At 41.2% G+C, this 16,803-nt stretch overlaps 1 protein-coding gene and 1 long non-coding RNA gene across 4 annotated transcripts in view; one reads left to right on the top strand and one right to left on the bottom strand.

The window, feature by feature from the left end:
- Positions 1-16,803, top strand: part of LOC102976558 (uncharacterized) — a 269,687-nt gene that overhangs the window by 70,273 nt on the left and 182,611 nt on the right. The window lies entirely within an intron of this gene.
- MCHR2 (melanin concentrating hormone receptor 2) overlaps positions 3,708-16,803 on the bottom strand; it is a 22,431-nt gene continuing 9,335 nt past the window's right edge. The window contains 4 exon segments of the mRNA XM_007113864.3: positions 3,708-4,050; positions 6,252-6,371; positions 8,596-8,790; positions 13,091-13,300. Coding sequence (XP_007113926.2) covers positions 3,744-4,050; positions 6,252-6,371; positions 8,596-8,790; positions 13,091-13,300 — 832 coding nt within the window. The 3' untranslated portion in view covers positions 3,708-3,743.

The raw sequence follows: 16,803 nt of genomic DNA, 5'->3' as shown, positions 1-16,803 counted from the left end.
TTGATTTGAGTGTTCTCCCTTTTTTTCTTGTTGAGTCTGGCTAATGGTTTATCAATTTTGTTTATCTTCTCAAAGAACCACCAGCTTTTAGTTTTATTGATCTTTGCTATCATTTCCTTCATTTCGTTTTCATTTATTTCTGATCTGATCTTTATGATTTCTTTCCTTTTGCTAACTTGGGGGGTTTTTTTGTTCTTCTTCCTCTAATTACTTTAGGTGTAAGGTTTAGGTTGTTTATTTTGATCTCTTGGTTATTTAGTAGTGTATTGTTTAGCCTCCATGTATTTGTATTTTTTACAGTTTTTTTCCTGTAATTGATATGTAGTCTCATAGCATTGTAGCTGAAAAAGATACTTGATATGATTTCAGTTTTCTTAAATTTACCAAGGCTTGATTTGGTCTATCCTGGAGAATGTTCCATGTGCATTTGAGAAGAAAGTGTATTCTTCTGTTTTTGGATGGAATGTGCTATAAATATCAATTAAGTCCATCTTGTTTAATGTGTCATTTAAACCTTGTGTTTCCTTATTCATTTTCATTTTGGATGATCTGTCCCTTGGTGAAAGTGGGGTGTTAAAGTCCCCTACTATGATTGTATTACTGTCCATTTCCCCTTTTATGGCTGTTAGCATGTGCCTTATGTATTGAAGTGCTCGTATGTTGTGTGCATAAATATTTACAATTGTTATATCTTCTTCTTGTATTGATCCCTTGATCATTATGTAGTGTCCTTCTTTGTCTCTTGTAATAGTCTTTATTTTAAAGTCTATTTTTTCTGGTATGAGAATTGCTGCTCCTGCTTTCTTTTGATTTCCATTTGCATGCAATATCTTTTTCCATCCCCTCACTTTCAGTCTGTATGTGTCCCTAGGTCTGAAGTGGGTCTCTTGTAGACAGCATATATATGGGTCTTGTTTTTGTATCCATTCAGCCAGTCTATGTCTTTTGGTTGGAGCATTTAATCCATTTACATTTAAGGTAGTTATCAATATATATGTTCCTATTACCGTCTTCTTAATTGTTTTGGGTTTGTTATTGTTGGTCTTTTCCTTCTCTTGTGTTTCCTGCCTAGAGAAGTTCCTTTAGCATTTGTTGTAAAGCTGGTTTGGTGGTGCTGAATTCTCTTAACTGTTGCTTGTCTGTAAAGGTTTTAATTTCTCCATCAAATCTGAATGAGATTCTTGCTGGGTAGAGTAATCTTGGTTGTAGGTTTTTCCCTTTCATCACTTTAAATATGTCCTGCCACTCCCTTCTGGCTTACAGAGTTTCTGCTGAAAAATCAGCTGTTAACCTTATGGGGATTCGCGTATATGTTATTTGTTGCTTTTCCCTTGCTGTTTTTAATATTTTTTCTTTGTATTTAATTTTTGATTGCTTGATTAATATGTGTGTCGGCATGTTTCTCTTTGGGTTTATCCTGTATGGTACTCTCTGTGCTTCCTGGACTTGATGACTATTTCCTTTCCCATGTTAGAGAAGTTTTTGACTATAATCTCTTCAAATATTTTCTCAGACCCTTTCTTTTTCTCTTCCTCTTCTGGGACCCCTATAATTCGAATGTTGGTGCGTTTAATGTTGTCCTAGATGTCTCTGAAACTCTCCTCAGTTCTTTTCATTCTTTTTTCTTTATTTTGTTCCCTGGCAGTTATTTCCATCATTTTATCTTCCAGCTCACTTATCCATTCTTCTGCCTCAGTTATTCTGTTATTTATTCCTTCTAGAGTGTTTTTAATTTCAGTAATTGCATTGTTCATCACTTTTCATTTGCTCTTTAGTTCTTCTAGATCCTTGTTAAATGTTTCTTGTATTTGCTCCATTCTGTTTCCGAGATTTTGGATCATCTTTACTATCATTAGTCTGAATTCTTTTTTAGGTAGGTTGCCTATTTCATCTTCATTTATTTGGTCTTGTAGGTTTTTACCTTGCTCCTTCATCTACAGCATATTTTTTTGTCATTTCATTTTTTGTTTTTTTGATGGTTGGTGCTGTATTCCTGTCTTACTGGTTGTTTGGCCTGAGATGTGCAGCACTGGAGTGTACAGGCACTTGGATAGGGCTGAGTCTTGGTGCTGAGATGAGGACCTCCGGGAGGCCTCATTCCAATTGATATTCTCTGGGGTCTGAGGTTCTCTGTTAGTCCAGCGGTTTGGATTCAGAGCTCCCACCACAGGAGCTTGGGCCTGACCTCCAGCCTGGGAACCAAGATCCTGCAAGCTTCATGGTGTGGTTTAAAAAAAAAAAAAAAAAAAAAAAAGGAAGAAAGAGAGAAAAAAACGAGCAGTACAATATCAAAGAATAAAAAATAAAATAAAATTAGAAAGATAAAAAATATATTAGGAAAAATAAAAATATAAAAGAATCAACAACAGTGAATCAACAAGGTAAAACAGAACCCTAGTCTAAAAGAGGAAAAAAGAAAAGAAAAAAAAAAAGTCTTGCTATTGGGGAGGCGTGTAGGCGGGGGTGGAACTTAGGCAGGGTCAGGGTTTAGGGTGGGGTGGGACCTACCCTGAGATATAAAAATGGAGATCAGATTATTAGAAACCTGGTCTCTGTGACTTTTATATAAAGGGCTGATGAAAAGTCAGTTTTATATGCCCATGCACAAGCGGTTTTATATATTTAGACGAGGGAGGTGGGTTTACAGATTCATCCCCAAACAAAATAAAATATTTACCTTTGTTGAGAATATAGACTTTAAAAGCATTTTTTCCTTACTATATCAAAGTGAATGTTTTATACAAGCCACAAAAGGAAAAGACATAATGAACATCTGTGAAATTAAAAGCTAATTACTTTCTTCAGCCTTGACTAAACATCCACTGTAACCTAAAGAGAATGTGTCTGAGTGTACTTGACATCCTGAAGAATACTATTATACTATTAAAATGCAGATGCTGGTTTCTATCATTTGTAGGTATGAGAACAAAGCTAAATGCGAAAGCATATGCATAAACTTATTTCTTTAAGAATATCATTTCTTTCAGACTTTAGTTCTTTTCCTGTAAGTGTGTAGGAGAAAGCAAAAAACCCAACAAATTATTGGCCCTTTTCAGTATGATAGGTACAGGTTGCCAAGGTAAAAAGACAGAAACAGGCAGACCTGGATTTCAGCCCAGCTCTTATGTAGCTGTGCAGTGTTAAGCTTATCACTTAACCTTTCTGAGCCTTAGTAAATTGGGGTAATACTTACCTTGAAGGTTTGTTACATGTTGTATGTGTTCAGTACATGCTAATGGTCATGCTAACAGATGGAGTTGATTATTGAAGGCATTAAATTAGACCCTATGAAATTGACATTTTTGTAGATTAAAAAATGGCCATACTTCAGATCTCATTGTAAGGTGGTCCCCTCTTAGGAGCCTCAAGGGCACTGTTACAGTGAGGCCACAGTGTAGACGGCAAGGTCAAATTCCTTGGTGAGTTTTCAGTCGATGGTCAGGGATGGCCACATTCATCAGTGACTAGTTTATAAGATGCTGAAATAACATCCACAACCATGGAGCTCGGGTCTCTTCAGCTATCCCACTGCCTACTGCCTACACAGACAAATATTTTATGTTTCACTAAAGTTAGCATATTAAACTCACTGCATTTGAATGGTTACAGCACTGTTCCAGAGTCACAAGGGCACAACAGGAATGGACACCAGCACACCGTTTTGCCCGCCCTTTTTAATAACATCAGTAACATAGGCAAAGCCTGTCTAGACTTTTGGTGATCCATGTACTCTCCTTAAAGCTCTATTTCAAGGTGCTTTCCATATTGTTGATTTCCTTCTCAGTCACTCTCCTTTGCCCTTGAGGCAGGCGTTTCCAGAAATTTCCACTCAGCAGGATGTAGAGGAAAGGGTTGATGCTGCTGCCGGCATAGCTGAGACAGATGGAGAGATAATAGCCCATATAGAAAGCCAGCGTGGGCTGCTCTGTCTGTAAGTTCACCAGTTGTATCACGTGATAGGGCGTGGCACTCAGGATAAAGACCGCCACCAGCACCAGCACCGTCTTCGTCAGCTTCAACACTCTCTGCCTTGGAACACTGGGATTGTAGCTGTAGCGGAAACGTTTGGCGAGACAGGGCACAAACAACCATAGAAATTATGGGGCAACAATGTCCCAGAACTTTTTGGACAGTTCAGAATGGCTATGTAGTGAACTATGAAGCTCATTTTTCTTCCTACTTATTTGGAGCACTGTGAAAATACTCTTTTTCAGCCCTGTGAAAAATTGCCCGAATTTTCCAAAGCTGGAACATTTCGAGAAACAAAATAAATAACATAGTAGTGAATTATAATCCAAAGTATCAAGTAAAGATATATGAATCTGTACTGATATAAATGATTGAATAACATGGGAGAGAAGCGACAAACCTTCTTTACAGAAAAATTCCAAATAATATATGTAGATACTCCCCTTTCCAGGAGACAGAGCTTAATTCTCACCCTCCTTCTTTCCCTCTTGAGGGTGGGCTATACTTAATGACTCGTTTCCAAATAATGGAATAGAGAAAGGGATAAGTAGTAATTTTGAAGGGAAGAAACCTCGTAAACACTACCTTAACCTTAGAGTCTAATTGTGATACATTATCAGACAAACTGAAACTGGGGAAATTCTACAGGATACCTGACCAGTACTCCTTCAGTACAATACTTAAGACTATCAAGGTTATGAAAAACAAGGAAAGAGTGACAAACTGTCACAGACCAGAGGAGACTGTGGCGATGTGTCAACTAAATGCAGTGTGGTCCCCTGGATTGAATCCTGGAGCAGAAAGAGGACTTTAATGGAAAAACCGGTGAAATCCGATATAGAGTAGAGTTAATAGTAGTGTACTAAATGCCATTATCTTTGTTTTGACAAATGCAACATGGTAAGATGTTAATGGGGAAACTGGAGTGAGGAGTATATGGAAACTCTCTGTACTATTTATGCAAGTTTGATGTAAATTTAAAATTATTCTAAAATAAAAAATACTTAAATTTCCCAAATTTCATCATGTTATGTCATATTTAGACATTTACTAGACATTTCTCTGGGACATAGCTGAAGCAGGTAAATACACCTGGGAAATGGCAGCTGAAAATCACTCTAAGATAATGATTCTTCTGCAGTTCATCAGAGTAGGCACCATCATTCCTCTAACTTATTGCATTTTTAGGGATAACTGGACAATATGAACTTTGTTTTATAAGATGCTCTTGGCAGTTTTGAGAAAAGTGTTGGAAGCAAAGTGATCTGATTTGGAGAACTGTTTTAAAAGTGTTCAAGTGTCCTCTCCAGCTGTCGATGTCGTAATATTCTATATGATTCCATGTCAACCTTCTCACCCGTGATACATTTAGAAGCTAATTTTTGTCTATAACTGTGGTTGCTTCTCTTTCCCATTCTAAATAGACCACTCTTTAATAGTGTAATAATTCCAAAGAATTTAAAGAAGTCAGAAAAAAATGTCATGGGCTAATAGAACACCTAAACCTTTGGTACCAGGGTTTGCCACAAATTTTGACTAATGGTGGTTACATTTTTCACATATTCTTTTAGAAAAAATCTTCACAGTGTTACATATGGTGTGTGGGGAAACCCCACAATCTTGTCTTCTCAAAAAAATACAATAATTTATTCTAAACACAAATTTTAATAATGATTTTTTAACCTAACGTGTTGTATAATCACTGACTCATTTGAACAACTTGATATGTACAATTTCAAGTGGAAAATAATTTAGATTTATTCATATAGTTTTAGAGACAAGTATCATTAAAGGTCCTTCCCAAGTTTATTGTCTTTAGGTAAGTCTTTGGTTTTATTTAGTTCTAATTAACCTTGTTCTGAGTATTCAAATATTAATGAGATCCTCCTCCCCTACACTAAAAAAAAACCCACAAAAATTAAAAGGTTATAAAATATACACAACATCTAGGATATTTACATATGTACACAACTGCAAAATGTACAAATAAAACATTTAAATAACAATGCTGATGACAAATACAAAATTATTCTTTAAACAGAGTCTTGAGTTCTGTTTACATTTTTATGAAACCATTACATCAGTGATTACAATATTTATCACTGAGAGAGCCTCAGATAGCTGCTTCAGAACATGACTTATTTTCAGAAAATGCCTTATATAGACATTAATGCCCATATGTCTGAGCTTGGCATGTTTCAAGTGACTAATGCTTAAGCTTCTATTGTAGATATCTTAGATCTCTGAATTGTTCAATAAAACAAAATAAGGCATACACTTACCATCTGGCAACCTTATTCTGTTGATACATCTGCCAGGTATAGCATAAAATTAAAATATAGCACACCAAAATCAAGGGCAAAGGGAAAAAGAAAGTTGTTATTGTCAAATACAGAGTATACCTGTAAAATGAGAGAGAAGACATGACTGTCACATTCACAACGCTAGGAACTGACTTTTACAGTTTATGATTCTGTGATTTTTCAGGGCCCAGAATAAAAGTGCTTGGGGGAAAAGTTAAGGCTCTCTGGGTACTTTCACATACAGAAGGTCTGCTTTTCATTATTCATAGACAACGACTCTTCTCTAGCCAGCTCTTCTCAGTAGCCAATGCTACTGAGTACTGCAGAGTGGGTGAGGATGCTTATTATCATTATATTTAGTGTTATTAACAACAACAGGCAACAGGTAGCATTTGTTATGTAGTAGGCACTATATTGAGGGTGCTTTACATATTTTAACCCATTGAATCTGTGCATCCCTAGGAGTACAATGCCATTAGCATCCTCATGTTACGGAGGAGGAAACTAAGGCACAGAGGGGTTGAGCGGCTTGCCCAAGGTTACTCAGCTAGTAGGTGGCAGAGGTGAGATTTGAAACCAGATACTCAGGCCAGCTCCAGAGCCCACGCTTGTAAGTGAGACTCCAGATGGTCTCTCAAAGGGCACAGAAGGGGACCTGTTGTCAACCAGCCGGTCATTTTCTCAGTACTCCGCCAGGGGGAACCCTTGGGTGGGCCAACTCCGTTTCTGCCCAGACACCGGGTAGCCTCCTTCCGGGGCAAAACCCTTGTGTGGAAGAAGGCAGCTGGCATTGGGTGGGTGTGGACAGGGTGGCAGAGAGAGCGCTCCGGAGCCAGAGGGTCTCTGAACGTAGCACACTAGTCCCAGTCTCCGTTCACCGTAAGGACTTAATTCTGGCAGGAACAACAGAGGCCAGAACCTCAGAATATTCCTTACCATAACCCACCGGAAAGAGCAGAAACAGCTGTCGCTGCAAAATAGTCTCTGCTTATGTGACACAGGCCAAAGTCATGTAGTCATACAGTGAGCTTCAGGTCCTGCCCTCCTTTCAGACCGGGTGCGGTCAGGTTAATTTGTCAGCCCGCGGTGATTAACTATCATTTCACCTTTAGATGAGCTGATGCTTTCTGTCTGTGACTGGAGCCAGTGCTGTTGTGAGAAATAACGAATAAACAATCATGGTATCGACGTTGCCCTCCTCTGGAGATTTTTTTGTTGCTGGATTCGTAGCCTTCCTGGGCCTCTACCTCCATCCCTCTCAGACTGTGTCTGTGTGATGCAGAAATGACTCATCTATTTGACAAGTGGTGGACTGGGAAAAAGGGGTCTGCCAGACTGACTTGCCATAATGTATGTAAAAAGCACCTAGCACAGTACCTGGCCCTTAGCAGGCGATCGTAAAATCTTAGTTAGAGAGTCTAATGCTGTGTTCAAAATTTCATTCAGAAAAATTTCGACTTAGTTTTTCTTTTCAAATTAAAATGTAATAAATGACTGTGTTGGTTGCTGTATTGGTTTCCTAGAGCTGCTGTAACAAATTACCACACACTGGATGGCTTAAAACAACAGAAATTTACTGTCTCACAGCTCTGGAAGCTGGAAGTCTGAAATCAAGGTGTTGGCAGGGTTGGTTCCTTTTTGAGGTTTTGGGGAGGGAGCATGGGCTCCAGGACTTTCTCCTAGCCTCTGGTGGTTTCTGGCAATCCTTGGTGTTCCTTGGCTTATAGACACATCACTCCAGTCTTTACCTCTGTCTTCACATGCATCCTCTCTGTGTCTCTTCAAATCTCCCTCTCCTTATCAGGAACCAATCATTGGATTTAGGGCCCACCCTAATCCAGTAAGACCTCATCTCAACTTGATTATATCTGCAAAGACTCTCTTTCTAAATAAGATCATATTCACAAGCACTGAGAGTTAGAACTTGGATGTATCTTTTCAAGGGATGCGACTCAACCAAACTCCAGCTGCATGTTGATAAGGTTTGAGTCTCATAACTCCTAGACCCTTTTGGAAAGTCTGCCCCTCCCTTGATTGCTGTGCTCCTGTTGAATCTGGCTGCCATGGATCTTTAAAATCCACATTTAAATACATTTGCACCCACCGAGGTTACATGATTAAACTCAGAATCTTCTTCTAAAGGTTACGCTTTCCTTAAAATCAAGCTATCAACTTGATGGTGGGAAGCAGAGAACTAAGTGGGGAGACTGGCCCGAAGAGGATCCCCAAGGACACTCTGCGTGGTTGCTCACGTGTTGACAAGGAGGATGAAGCACTTCAAGATTTAATTCAACTCTATTTTTCTTAAGTTTTAACAACCTACCAGAGTACATCGTCAGGGGATGTTAAATCAAAAGCACAACTCTCAACGCCATCTTTAAATCTGATGACCTTCGAGTAGACCCAGACAGGCAACGCAAGAATAAAGGAAGCTGCCCAAAGGCCCAGATTGATGCAGATCTTCTTGTACCTTGTTCTCCAACTCGTCAGTCAGAACGGTTGGACGAGAGCCAAGTACCTGCAAAGCCGGTTAAGAAGGGTTTGGGAACAATCAATAAAAGCACTGAGCTCCAAGGATGAAAGGTTCATGACAAGAGTAAATTATTAGTATTATGATCCTCCCTGAAGCACACCTCTATCAGGGTGAAAGAAAGTTATATTTTTTAAGAGCTGGCTGGTACCTGTAGAGAAAACAATTCTTGACCCCGTAAGTCTGAATAAACCACTCACTGATACACAGCTGTCACTTACATGAAGACCCTGAAAATGGTAAAATTCTGCCGTGCAAACTTTTTCTTTACAGAGGTGCTTCCCTTGCACAGGAGGCTCTGGAAAACTTTGTCTCTGAATGGGGATTTCCTCCAGGAGGGCGGGACAGGAGGGAGGGTGTACCAATGTGGGACAGGAGGGAAGGTGGCTGATGTAGGACAGGAAGGAGGAAAGTGCGTTGGCTGGTGGGAGAATCCCCAGCAGCATGAGATTCAGGCACCTGGGACAGACATTTTGCTCAGATGCATTTCGAGTTAGTTCCCCAGGCTCTTGGAGGCTCAGTTCACAGAAATCACAGTGAGAATTAACAAACGTGACTAGCAGACAATACAAATTCCTCAGGCAACGTAGGCTGGAGGGGGGATGTGGACTAATTTCATGGGGAAGGGGTTTTCTCTTTCCTTTTCTTTTTCTCTATTTTGATCCAGAAAAAAGGATAATCATTAATCAAACTTGAAATCCTGCTATATCAAACATATTTGGTCCTCCAGCAAATCCAAGAATAATTTTTCAGACACAGCTGAAAGCTAAAGCATGAAAAAGAGAGCTCAGATCCAGAGGAGGTATTTGAGAAAGCACAGTTTTGCTGGTGGTCGGGGGTGTAGGAAAGCAGCATTAGTAGACATTAAATAAATGTCAAATGTGGTCAATGGTCCTTTAATTTTCTCCAAGATTTTGTAGAGCTACTTAATGAAGATTTATGAAAATGGAAAATTCTCTGTCTCCTTGCTCTTTCAATCTTGCACAAGAGGTAGGACGTTTTGCCCTCAGTTAGGGGACCCCTTGCCGTGCAGGGACAGGCTTGTGACCCCGGGTGCCCCAGCCACCCTTCCTTCCCCACACTGCACCTGCGTTACCTGTCACTAAGGAGAGAAGGCTCCCTTCCCTTCCTGCTGAGGAAGGGAATGAGGTAGTGATTGTACAGCAGCCCTGCCATCATTCTGTCTGGGATTAAAGATGATGGAGTCATGGCATCAATCGGTTAGGGAATCTTCTCTCATCATCTCCCCAACTGAAAACCCTTCAATGGCCTTTCTTTGTCTTTTAGATAAAATTCAGAATTCTCACCATGACCCTCGATGTCTTTCTCCCTCCGGCCCTCGCTGTCACTCAGGCTGAACTTTGTGTCAGTCTCTCCCTGGCCTGCCTTCAGACTCTGTCTCTTTCAGTGTCAGGTACATGCTGTTCTACCCACCTGGCAGGACGTGCCTCTCCTTCCTCCTGTTCCTACTCTGAGTCCGCATTTAGGTCTCCCTCTCGGAGAAGCTTCCCCTGACCACTCACTCTATACGAGGGCCCATGACTATAAATGCGGATTGTGGGGCAACTCTACTTTTCCTTCTAGTAGGTATCATTGTGTGGAAATACACATTTACCCGTGTGACTCTTCATGGTGTAATGTCTGTCTACACCTCTGGAATGGAAGCCCCATGAAGGCAGGAGCCTTGGCTATTAGTTTAATGCTGCTGTATCTCCTGTGTCTGGCATCGTTCCTGGCATACGGTCTGTGCTCAATAAATATTGGTTAAATGAATGAATGGGGAATTTTGGCTCCTACTTACTGACTTTGTTTTTGTTCTAGAAAATTTACTTACGAAAGTAACCACTAATGAAAGTCTAGGTAGCTTTCACCTGGAGGCAAATATTTTCATATTTTGGATGTTTATAGAATTGTTTTGTATTGCTTTAAAGGTAGGAACCCTCTCTTAAAATATTCCACACACTTGCAGTTATTAATTAATCAGAGAAAGAAAAATGAAAGAGTTATCGGAAACACTTGAAATTTATGATCCATTAAATTGACAATTCAGATAACTTAAATGTATAAACAATAAGGCATACTGGTGGCACTGACATTTAATGTTGGCATTACAGAGAAACTTCATTTCTGTTTTACAGAATTATAGATTTTGTTGAATTTTTGTGAATTTAGTAGAGTTAGAACTGCAAGAAATGCCAGGGGCTGGGGGAAAGGTTCAGTTTTACAAAATCTTTATTTGTCTCTGGCCACGTGATCCTCTAAGGTGAGGGCAGGGAGAAGGATAAAGGTCTGAGTGTCTTAATTTGAAAGTAAAATTTTAGCATTCTGTGTCCATAACGTTAAAAAAAAATACACACTATTCAGTTGTGTAACATACACATGCACACACACACACACACATACACTCATAAGAAACCTGTGAACATTAGGAAATGTTCTGTGGTCTGTTCTAAGGCAGACAATGTGCTTTCACTTTATTTGCAGTAAGAGGTTTACAGAAGGGGTACAGTTTCCCCTCTTTGAAGAAAAAGCTGATACTCTCCTGCCTTCATGGTATGTACATGGTTTGAAGAAGATTTTCTCCTTCTGAGAATGGTATCACGATGGTGAGGACTATACTTTAGGTTGCTTTTCTGCAGTGGTTCCTGCCCCGCGCAGGGCTCTGGTGTTGGAACCCTGGCAAGCTCACCAGGCTTTACTCCACACGCCATCAGCATTGGTGGCATCAGCTGAACTAACCAGATCGACCTACCCAGTGCGCAGATTAAAAAATGTGAAGCTAATTATAAGTTGAGAAGTATACTCTACATATTTTGATAATTCTTTTGTAGAAAAGCAGCAGGATATAAAAACTGCATTAAACATTACCATCATTATTCATGTCTGAATAATAATGATCCAGGGAATGATTTATATGAACCCTGCTATTCCTTTGTTTATCCATCTGAAGAACTGCTCATCCCTTCCCGACCCCAAAGGCCCACTTGGAAGGGTAAGAGAGGTAGAGCTCAGGAAAGAGTCCTTGATGGACTCAGGGAAATTTAACACAGCCCTCAAGACTGACATTCACTCATTCATTCATCAGTAGTTTTTGAGCACCCATGTGCCAGGCACTGTTACACAGACACTAGTGTAGTGACCAAAGACCCTGTCTTTGTGGAATTTACATTTGATGGCTAGGGAAAGCTAGACAAAAACAACACACATGCATATCTTTGTACACGAAATATATTAACATATGTAATATATTCGAAGCAAGGGAGAAAGAAAAAGTAGATCAGAGCAAGGGGGACCAAGTGTGCTGGGTTGAGCTTGGGGTGGGAAGAAGGTGGATAGAGATTTCAAGTGGGTTGCTCTGTTGTGCTTTCTACTGTTGTCTTCAGGGCTTGTTTCTGTTTGGGGAATGCTGCTAAGAGCTGGTGTGGAGGTCCTGGCATCTGGATGATGCACGGCACATCCTAGCTTGCATGCTTCCTAAAGAAGCCAGATGGTGAGGTAGTTGCCAGCTACCTGCCATCTCCAGAGTTGGACAGCCTGCCTCTGAACTGGGCTCCACCACTCACTGGCTCCACAGGCTCTGGCCATCACCAGTATCTCCTTGAATAACATTAGCTTACATGGGTGGAGAATATGGCTTTGGCATGTTCTGGGATACAGTCCAACAAATTTCTAATGATGTAAATGGCAGTATTTGCATTAACCAATCATAATGAAGAGTATAAAGGATGGTCCTCCTGGTACTCTGACTTCTCTTCATAGCTGTTTAAGGGCCCACTACTCCACTGATTCCTTTAAGCTGCTAGGTGATAACAAGGGTGTGTGAGACATTGAACTTACCAGAAAGAGCCCTAGACAAGGAGTGAGGAGACCTACTTCAGTTCTCAGCTCTGCCACTGACTCTCTATGTGCCTTTAGCAAATCCCCTCACTTCTCAGGACCTCTGCTTCCTTCTTGCAAGAATGATGGGTGGTGGTAGGGCATTCATTCTGGTCTCCAATATTTCATGATTTTATGGTCATTTTTTTCTTGCAGTCAATTGTAAATAAAAGTGAGATCGAAAAAATGATTGGGAAAAAGGAGATGTTTAGTGTTTTAAGTTTTCCATGAAAAAATTGACCTCTGTGAAAGTTGGAAAAATATTACCTGATCTGTCCTACAATGAAACAAACAAAGGAAGAGGAACTTTGCTATTACAAACTGGCACTGATGTTGCTTAAGTTGGGATGACCTTGGGGAAGTACAGGCACCTCTGAATTATGTTAATATATTTCATAGTCTCTTCACTTACCTGTCCACACTCATTACAGTCATGATGGCACTACAGGCAAACTGGTTGCAGGTATCCAGGGAGGTGATGATGGTGCAGAGAGGCCCCCCAAACCCCCACTCTCCTCCCCGGGCCCACAGTTGAATAAGAAAAGGCATTCCCATGATGTGGACCAGATCAGCCACAGCCAGGTTGCAGATATAAATGTCAGGGATTGTTTTTTTCCTGGACCTGAAAGAAACGGAGGGAAACCCGAGGATTGACATTCAAAGTACACACCTTTAATTTATGCCATCTCTTACAGATTTTCAATTTTTAAAATTATTTTAAGAAGTAAAAGGAAACCGTCACAAATGCACATATGAATGCTTGTGTATATTCAGACGTTTTGAACTATTTGTCTGATAACTAACTGCAGTGGTTTAAAAATATGTCCACAAGGGGCTTCCCTGGTGGTGCAGTGGTTGAGAGTCCGCCTGCCGATGCAGAGGATAGCACCAAATATAGCTGAATAGGGAAAATAAATGTTTCCATCTTGCAATGCATTTTTTCCCCCCGTAGAGCCCGTGAGCCACAACTACTGAGCCTGCACACCTGGAGCCTGTGCACTGCAACAAAGGGGGGCCGCCACGATGAGAGGCCTGTGCACCGCAGCGAAGAGTGGCCTCGCTCGCTGCAACTGGGGAGGGCCCGCGTGCCACAGCGAAGACCCAGTGCAGCCAAAAATAAATAAATAAAAATTAAAAAAACAAACAAAAAACTGTGTGAGGTAACAAATGTTGATTGTTTTAAGCCACTAAGTTCTGAAGTAATTTCTACATAGCAACAAATTATACCAACTCTAAACTCACTCAGGCAAAAGACTTTGTCTTTACCTATCCCTAGCACCAAATATAGCTGAATAGGGAAAATAAATGTTTCCATCTTGCAATGCATTTTTTCCCCCCGTAGAGCCCGTGAGCCACAACTACTGAGCCTGCACACCTGGAGCCTGTGCACTGCAACAAAGGGGGGCCGCCACGATGAGAGGCCTGTGCACCGCAGCGAAGAGTGGCCTCGCTCGCTGCAACTGGGGAGGGCCCGCGTGCCACAGCGAAGACCCAGTGCAGCCAAAAATAAATAAATAAAAATTAAAAAAACAAACAAAAAACTGTGTGAGGTAACAAATGTTGATTGTTTTAAGCCACTAAGTTCTGAAGTAATTTCTACATAGCAACAAATTATACCAACTCTAAACTCACTCAGGCAAAAGACTTTGTCTTTACCTATCCCTAGCACCAAATATAGCTGAATAGGGAAAATAAATGTTTCCATCTTGCAATGCATTTTTTCCCCCCGTAGAGCCCGTGAGCCACAACTACTGAGCCTGCACACCTGGAGCCTGTGCACTGCAACAAAGGGGGGCCGCCACGATGAGAGGCCTGTGCACCGCAGCGAAGAGTGGCCTCGCTCGCTGCAACTGGGGAGGGCCCGCGTGCCACAGCGAAGACCCAGTGCAGCCAAAAATAAATAAATAAAAATTAAAAAAACAAACAAAAAACTGTGTGAGGTAACAAATGTTGATTGTTTTAAGCCACTAAGTTCTGAAGTAATTTCTACATAGCAACAAATTATACCAACTCTAAACTCACTCAGGCAAAAGACTTTGTCTTTACCTATCCCTAGCACCAAATATAGCTGAATAGGGAAAATAAATGTTTCCATCTTGCAATGCATTTTTTCCCCCCGTAGAGCCCGTGAGCCACAACTACTGAGCCTGCACACCTGGAGCCTGTGCACTGCAACAAAGGGGGGCCGCCACGATGAGAGGCCTGTGCACCGCAGCGAAGAGTGGCCTCGCTCGCTGCAACTGGGGAGGGCCCGCGTGCCACAGCGAAGACCCAGTGCAGCCAAAAATAAATAAATAAAAATTAAAAAAACAAACAAAAAACTGTGTGAGGTAACAAATGTTGATTGTTTTAAGCCACTAAGTTCTGAAGTAATTTCTACATAGCAACAAATTATACCAACTCTAAACTCACTCAGGCAAAAGACTTTGTCTTTACCTATGCCTAGCACCAAATATAGCTGAATAGGGAAAATAAATGTTTCCATCTTGCAATGCATTTTTTCCCCCACTGAAGCTGTAAGTTCGAATCCTAACTGATGCCATTGTTAAAACAAATTTCAACGATTACTTAGAAATATTCCAATAAAATTTAACTCAATAGAAAATACTATTAATTAAGACCCTGAAATCCAGAGTATGGAGTAGAAATCTGAAACGAGTGAATTGGTGGAGGGCACTGAGAAACATCTCCTGTCAAATGCTGGGGGAAGTGAAGGCAAAATAATTTTCTGAGAGCAGAAATTTAATTTAAAATTCATTTGCTCCCTATCTTCAAAGAGTTGGGGCATTCAGTAATAAACAGGTATCATCTTTATCTGGGAGATGCTATTTATTAATTCAACAAACATTTTATTGAGCACCAGTTATATGTCAGGCATAATATTGTGCTTTGGGCTGCAAAGCTAAATCACCTAGAAACTCTAACATCAAGGAGCTTATAGTCTAGACATGTGTAATAAATGATCACATTATAACGTGATTAAAGAAAGCTAGAGAAAGCACAAGGAGCGCATAAAAATGGGCCTCTACCCCCTCCCCTGGGGGCAGTCAAGGCAAATTTCTTGGCAGAAGTGACATCTGTATTGAGGACAGATAAGAATTTAAGTAGCACATAAGAATTAGCCCTAAGATTGTGCCACAATTATTAGTTCACCCTGGATCCAGGTCTATTGCTCTGTTATTTGGAAGCTAGTGTGTGTCTTCATTATTCAGGGACTGAAAATTCTACAGCCTGTGAACTTCATACTTAAGTCATCAAAGGCTCATGTGAGGCGTCAGTCGGGGCCAGGATATTTTACCCTGGCCGTGGCAGCACACACTATATGGGGGAGTTACTGCTGTGAGTCCTTATTCAGCAACCACACTTTGGGCATTGTTGATGCTACTAATACAGCAGGTTGGTTCCTTGTCCCCAGGACGTTGGTGGCTCATATCAGAAAGACCAAGAAGGAGAAGAGACTTGAGAAAAAGACCATGTCAACCAAAAGAGATGCTAAATGACTGTTCTTGGTCTCTAATCCTCATCCTCACCAGACCATTGGGAGTAGGAGATGGAGAGGGCTCAGGGGAGAGGAACTGATATTAGAGGTCAGCTGGAAGGAGTTCCACGCTAAAAAACAAAAACAGAAGCAAAGGGACTTCCCTGGTGGCGCAGTGGTTAAGAATCCGCCTGCCAATGCAGGGGACGCAGGTTCGAGTGCTGGTCCAGGAAGATCCCACATGCCATGGAGCAACTAAGTCCGTGCACCACAACTACTGAGCCCGCGTGCCACAACTTCCAAAGCCTGTGTGCCTAGAGCCCATGCTCCACAACAAGAGAAGCCACTGCAATGAGAAACCCGCACACTGCAGCGAAGAGTAACCCCTGCTCGCCAGAGCTAGAGAAAGCCAGCGCACAACAACGAAGACCCAGCACAAACAAAAATAAATAAATAAAAATAAATTAAAAAAAAAAAGCAAAAACACAATAATAAAAAACCCTATAGGGCTTCCCTGGTGGTGCAGTGGTTGAGAGTCCGCCTGCCGATGCAGGGGACACGGGTTCGTGCCCCGGTCCGGGAAGATCCCACATGCCGTGGAGCGGCTGGGCCCGTGAGCCATGGCCGCTGAGCCTGCGCGTCCGGAG

Source organism: Physeter macrocephalus, chromosome 10 (assembly GCF_002837175.3).
Source record: "Physeter macrocephalus isolate SW-GA chromosome 10, ASM283717v5, whole genome shotgun sequence".
Classification (NCBI taxonomy): domain Eukaryota; kingdom Metazoa; phylum Chordata; class Mammalia; order Artiodactyla; family Physeteridae; genus Physeter; species Physeter macrocephalus.
This window is presented reverse-complemented; position numbering and strand designations above follow the sequence as displayed.